The sequence below is a fragment of the Hemibagrus wyckioides genome, linkage group LG01 (genome assembly GCF_019097595.1).
Source record: "Hemibagrus wyckioides isolate EC202008001 linkage group LG01, SWU_Hwy_1.0, whole genome shotgun sequence".
NCBI classification, from domain to species: Eukaryota; Metazoa; Chordata; class Actinopteri; order Siluriformes; family Bagridae; genus Hemibagrus; species Hemibagrus wyckioides.
Window position 1 is genome coordinate 31,563,280 of NC_080710.1, and position 7,500 is coordinate 31,570,779.

The 7,500-nt window shown below is 38.1% G+C and overlaps 1 protein-coding gene across 1 annotated transcript in view; it reads left to right on the forward strand.

The window, feature by feature from the left end:
- LOC131351197 (guanine nucleotide exchange factor VAV3-like) overlaps positions 1-7,500 on the forward strand; it is a 113,640-nt gene that overhangs the window by 57,451 nt on the left and 48,689 nt on the right. Inside the window, exons 8-10 of the mRNA XM_058386489.1 lie at positions 361-464; positions 561-660; positions 3,014-3,109. Of these exons, the coding sequence (XP_058242472.1) occupies positions 361-464; positions 561-660; positions 3,014-3,109 (300 nt within the window). The remainder of the gene's footprint in view (positions 1-360; positions 465-560; positions 661-3,013; positions 3,110-7,500) is intronic.

A 7,500-nucleotide genomic window follows, 5' to 3' on the forward strand; every position in this document is an offset into this window, starting at 1 on the left:
GACTGATACATTTGGATTAGACTGGATTAGACTGATACATGTGGATTAGACTGTGAATTATACTGAAACGTGGATTAGACTGAATCATGTGGATTAGACTGAATCTTGTGAATTAGACTGAATCTTGTGGATTAGACTGAATCTTGTGGATTAGACTGGATTAGACTGAATCTTGTGGATTAGACCAAATCATGTGGATTAGACTGAAACATGGATTACAGTGAGACACATGGATTAGATTGTAGATTAGACAGAAATGTGCAGATTAGACTGAAAGACATAGTAATGAATGTTATGCAGCACTTCAGTAGTGCTCGGTCTTCTCAGTGGTTTAAGACTAACTGCACTGGTTTGGAACAGGACCTAGTGAAAGTACACAAGAGCCTGCTGCAGGATCTCCAGAACTCCATCAGTCACCAGAGCGCCAGTAACCTCTACCAGATCTTCATCGATTACAAGGAGAGGTAGGAGATCCTGCTCTGCTCCAGCTCTTTATCCTAACTTCAAAACCACAGTGTTGTCCATCATTGTCCAGTTCTGTCCACTTCTGTTTCCTGAAGGTTACTGATCTACGGGAAGTACTGCAGCCACGTGGAGACGGCCATCACCTACCTGGACGAGCTCTGTAAAGAAAAAGAGGACGTGAGACAAAAACTGGAGGTCAAAGACTGTTTTTAACATGAAGATTCTTTCTTCTTTTTCTCCTCCTCTCCATCCTCCTCCTTCTCCTCTTCATCCTCCTCCTCCTCTTCTTTTTCTTCTTCTTCTTTTCCTCCTTCTCTCTTTCTTCTTCTCCTCTTCTTCTTCTTCTTCTTCTTCTTCTTCTTCTTCTTTACTGATGCTTCTACTGCAGCATAAAACAATGCAAAATAATTCTTTTAGGTTTTTACTATCGTAGTCAGACGCTGCCCTCTTCTGTCCGCTAGTGGTATTACAGCGGGGGCTTTTTTAATGCCGGCGCAGAGGCTGATTATATCATGGACAAATAAAGAAATTCAATCACATTTTAATGTCATTTAATAAGAGTATAGTGATCAGATTATTTGGATCAGATATTATATCTATTAAGTGTCTTTGTAGTGTTTCAGAAGCATTTGTGTTTTTGGCCTAGAAGGGGGAAACATCATTAGGAACAGACGAATCGGTTCGATTCGGTTTCACGTCGCATCTTTACACAGGTTCAGATTTGACAGTGATGAGATTGGACTGAAATCTCATACGAATTCTTCTTATTCTTCTCTTTAATTCAACATCTGACCAGTTACACATGTGGATGTGGGCTAGACTGTATATTAGACTGAAACATGTGGACTAGACTGTATATTAGACTGAAACATGTAAATTAGACTGAAACATGTAGATTAGACTAAAACATGTGGACTAGACTGTATATTAGACTGAAACATGTGGACTAGACTGCAGATTAGACTGAAACATGTAAATTAGACTGAAACATGTAGATTAGACTAAAACATGTGGACTAGACTGTATATTAGACTGAAACATGTGGACTAGACTGCAGATTAGACTGAAACATGTAAATTAGACTGAAACATGTAGATTAGACTAAAACATGTGGACTAGACTGTATATTAGACTGAAGCATGTGGACTAGACTGCAGATTAGACTGAAACATGTAGATTAGACTGAAACATGTAGATTAGACTAAAACATGTGGACTAGACTGTATATTAGACTGAAACATGTGGACTAGACTGCAGATTAGACTGAAACATGTAGATTAGACTGAAACATGTGGACTAGACTGTAGATTAGACTGAAACATGTGGACTAGACTGCAGATTAGACTGAAACATGTAGATTAGACTGAAACATGTGGACTAGACTGTAGATTAGACTGAAACATGTGGACTAGACTGCAGATTAGACTGAAACATGTGGACTAGACTGTAGATTAGACTGAAACATGTGGATTAGACTGTAGATTAGACTGAAACATGTGGACTAGACTGTAGATTAGACTGAAACATGTGGACTAGACTGTAGATTAGACTGAAACATGTGGACTAGACTGCAGATTAGACTGAAACATGTGGACTAGACTGTAGATTAGACTGAAACATGTGGATTAGACTGTAGATTAGACTGAAACATGTGGACTAGACTGTAGATTAGACTGAAACATGTGGATTAGACTCTAGATTGGACTGTAACATGTGGACTAGACTGTAGATTAGACTGAAACATGTGGATTAGACTGTAGATTAGACTGAAACATGTGGATTAGACTGAAACATGTGGATTAGACTCTAGATTGGACTGTAACATGTGGACTAGACTGTAGATTAGATTGAAACATGTGGACTAGACTCTAGATTAGACTGAAACATGTGGATTAGACTGTAGATTAGACTGAAACATGTGGATTATACTCTAGATTAGACTGAAACATGTGAATTAGACTCTAGATTAGACTGAAACATGTGGATTAGACTGTAGATTAGATTGAAACATGTGGATTATACTCTAGATTAGACTGAAACATGTGAATTAGACTCTAGATTAGACAGTTTATTTAGTTTCATCTTTTACTGATTCAGTTCAATGTTTCATGTCGGTTCCACCTGCTGCTCAGGACAATATTCCTTTCACCACTAGAGGTCTCTAGTGAGCAGCAGAAGGTCATAGCAGCTTGAACGTAAAAACAGGCAGTTTATTTAAGAAAGTGCAAATTAATGAGTCTCACAGTTGTGAACACGGCTTCCTTCTTTCCATGAAGGAACTCACGACGGCGACACACACACACACACACACACACACACACACACTCACACATCTTCCGGACATCCTGTAGATTTCAAACAATCAGTTTTGTCTCTCTGACAGAAATCTGATTATTGAGAAACTCATGAGAAATCAGATATCTGTTCAGAAATGCATGCAGCTGTGTCGACTGGATTATTCCCATAATCAGATAGATGTAAATGTAGATCGGACGTCACATCAGTAGATCTGGAATGATCCAGAGTGTGTGTGTGTGTGTGTTCTCAGGTCTGTTCCAAAAGGGCGAATAACGGGAAGTTTACACTCAGAGATCTCCTCGTCGTGCCAATGCAGAGGGTTTTGAAGTATCATCTGCTTCTCCAGGTGAGCTGTGTGTGTGTGTGTGTGTGTGTGTGTGTGTGTGTGTGTGTCGGGGAGGGGAGGGGAGTGCTCAGTGTGTTACAGAGAAACCTGAAGAGATCAAAGAGCTTAAACTTCTAGCGCTGACACTGGAGACTCCTTCCACACATGATACATTAATATCTCCTTACAATTAAACACATTGTACATGTTAATGTGAATGAGCTCTTACTACAGAAATATATTCAATATAAAGTTATGAATTTAAGAGTACGAAGATGTAGATGAGTGATGAGATGAGATAAGGTGAGATGTGATGAGAGGTGATGAGATTTAATGAGATTAAAAGACATGAGATGAGATGAGATGTGATGAGATGAAATGAAACATGATGAATTGAGATGTAATGAGATGAGATGTGATGAGATGAAATGTGATGTGATGAGATGAGATGAGATGAAATGAGATGTGATGAGATGAGATAAAATGAGATGAGATGTGATGTGATAAGATGTAATGTGATTAGATGTGATGAGATGAAATGAGATGAAATGTGATGTGATGTGATGAGATGTGATGAGATGTGATGTGATGTGATAAGATGTAATGTGATTAGATGTGATGAGATGAAATGTGATGAGATGAAATGAGATGAGATGAGATGAAATGTGATGAGTTGTGCTGAGACGTGATGTGATGAGACGTGATGTGCTGAGACGTGATGTGCTGAGACGTGATGTGATGAAATGAGATGTAATGTGATGAGATATGATGAGATGAAATGTGATGAGATGAGATGAAATGAGATGAGATGAGATGAGGTGAAATGTGATGAGATGTGATGAGACGTGATGTGATGAAATGAGATGTGATGAGATGAAATGAGATGTAATGAGATGAGATGTGATAAGATGTAATGTGATTAGATGTGATGAGATGAGATGAGATGAAATGTGATGAGATGTGATGAGACATGATGTGATGAAATGAGATGAGATGTGATGAGATGTGATGAGACGTGATGTGATGAGACGTGATGTGATGAGACGTGATGTGATGAAATGAGATGTAATGTGATGAGATATGATGAAATGAGATGAGATGAAATGTGATGAGATGTGATGAGACGTGATGTGATGAAATGAGATGTGATAAGATGTAATGTGATTAGATGTGATGAGATGAGATGAAATGTGATGAGATGTGATGAGACATGATGTGATGAAATGAGATGTGATGTGATGAAATGTGATGAGATGAGTTTAAATGAGATGAGATGAGATGTGATGAGATGTGATGAGACGTGATGTGATGAGACATGATGTGATGAGACGTGATGTGATGAGACGTGATGTAATGTGATGAGATATGATGAAATGAGATGAGATGAAATGTGATGAGATGTGATGAGACGTGATGTGATGAAATGAGATGTGATAAGATGTAATGTGATTAGATGTGATGAGATGAGATGAAATGTGATGAGATGTGATGAGACATGATGTGATGAAATGAGATGTGATGTGATGAAATGTGATGAAATGAGATGTGATAAGATGTAATGTGATTAGATGTGATGAGATGAGATGAAATGTGATGAGATGTGATGAGACATGATGTGATGAAATGAGATGTGATGTGATGAAATGTGATGAGATGAGATGTAATGAGATGTGATGAAATGTGATGAAATGAGATGTAATGAGATGAGATGTGATGAATTGAAATGTAATGAGATGAGATGAGATGTGATGGAGTGAAATGAGATGTAATGAGATGAGATGTGATGTGATGGAGTGAAATGAGATGAGATGTGATGGAGTGAAATGAGATGTAATGAGATGAGATGTGATGTGATGGAGTGAGATGAGATGTGATGGAGTGAAATGAGATGTAATGAGATGAGATGTGATGTGATGGAGTGAGATGAGATGTGATGGAGTGAATTGAGATGTAATGAGATCAGATGAAATGAGATGTAATGTGATGAGATGTGATGGAGTGAAATGAGATGAGATGTGATGGAGTGAAATGAGATGTAATGAGATGAGATGTGATGTGATGGAGTGAGATGAGATGTGATGGAGTGAATTGAGATGTAATGAGATGAGATGAAATGAGATGTAATGTGATGAGATGTGATGGAGTGAAATGAGATGTAATGTGATGAGATGTGATTGAGTGAAATGAGATGTGATGAATTGAGATGTAATGAGATGAGATGAAATGAGATGTAATGTGATATGTGATGGAGTGAAATGAGATGTAATGTGATGAGATGAGATGTGATGGAGTGAAATGAGATGAGATGAGATGTGATGGAGTGAAATGAGATGAGATGAGATGTGATTGAGTGAAATGAGATGTAATGAGATGTGATGTGATGAGATGAAATGAGATGAAATGAGATGTGATGGAGTGAAATGAGATGTGATGAGATGTGATGTGATGAAATGAGATGATATTTGATGAGATGTGATGTTATGAGATGATATGAGATGATATGAGATAATATGAGATGATATGAAATGAGAAGTGATTAAATGAGATGTGATGAGATGATATGAGATTAGATCTGAGATGTTTGCTGGTCTGTACCTTTGTTAAGTCCCATATAGAAAATACACATTGACACAGAAGAGAAGTCAATGAACATCAAGAAAATAAAAAAGATGTACATACATGTGTATTTATAATGTTTTATAGATATTATATACTAAAAAAATATAAAAACAAATCAGAATAGCTTAAATAGAGACCGAATAAAAACTGTGATCAGGATAAAGCTCTTACTGAAGAGTGAATTAATCGTCAACAATATAATCAGCCACTAGGGGGCAGCAGCATCATTCAGTAGAGAGTGAGTGTGAGAGAGTGCATGAGAGAGAGGGAGAGAGAGAGAGAGAGAGAGAGAGAGAGAGAGAGGGCAGTCTGTATGTTCTGGCATGAATATTTCATACTGAGGCTCTCGCTGTCCATCAGACGTCACATGCAGTCTGTAGTTTATGCTCTGTGTGACTGAGCCATGCCGAGATCTGAAAATAAACAAGAGAAAGGAAAAGTGTGTGTGTGTGTGTGTGCGAGAGAGAGAGAGAGAGAGAGAGAGAGAGAGAATATGAGGTGTGAATATTAATAGCTAACATAAATCCAGATTCTTTGTCAGTAATATAATAAACAGCTTCATGTTCATATATGTGTGTGTGTCTGGTAGGTCACATGTCTCAAACACACACACACACACACACACACACACAAGTCGCTAAATCCTACGAATGTAAAAGGCAGGCATGTGATTGGTCAGTGCAAACGAGGAGTCTCCAAGCTCTGTGGTGGACACAAGAAGCTGGAGATATTTTCAGATTTAATTTAGGAAATTAAACCCATCAGTAAAACACTGAGAGCTGAAAGCTTATTGGTACTGATTCTGAGGTCATGTGACTGAACTGGACTTCCTTTAAAAACTTCAGAACTTTCTACTTATGCTCAATTATTACCAGCAGTGTTGAAGATGGAAAAGGGGCGTGGCCATGCATGCATAACTGGTGCTGATCTACAGATGTCATGTTTAACATTGGCTTCTGGACGTTAGTGATACTTTCCTCAAAAGAATCTGTTTCTGTTATTGCTTTATTTTCTCTTCTTCCTTGCCTTCTGCCTCCTGGGTCTGAGCCACACCCACTTCAGTGTTTATGCTGTATGATAAGATGAGATGTGATGAGATAAGATGAGATGAAATGAGAAGATAAGATGTGATGAGATGAGATGTGAAGAGATGACATGTAATGGGATTAGAGGAGATTTGATGAGATGAGTTGAGATGTGATGAGATGAGAGATAATGAGATGTGATGTGATGTGATGAGATGAGATGTGTTGAGATGAGATGAGATGTGATGTGATGAGAGATAATGAGAGGATGTGAGAGATGATGAGATCTGATGAGAGATGATGAGATGAGATGTGGTGAGATGAGATGTGATGAGATGTGAGATGAGATGTGAGATGAAATGAGATGTGATGAGATGTAAGATGAGATGAGATGAGAAAAATGAGATGTGATGTGATGAGATGTGATAAGATGTGATGTGATGAGGTGAGATGAGATGTGAAGAGATGAGATGTGATGAGATGAGATGTGATGAAATGAGATGAGATGAGATGAGATGAGATGAGATGTGATGAGATGAGATGAGATGAGATGAGATATGATGTGATGAGAGATTATGAGATTTGATGAGATGAGATATGATGTGATGAGATGAGATGAGATATGATGTGATGAGAGATTATGAGATTTGATGTGATGAGAGATTATGAGATGTGATGAGATGAGATGTGATGAGATGTGATGTGTGATCCATCCTGAAGATGGCTTTAAATAAAGACTGAAAAAGCTGTGGTGCTGATTCTGAGGTC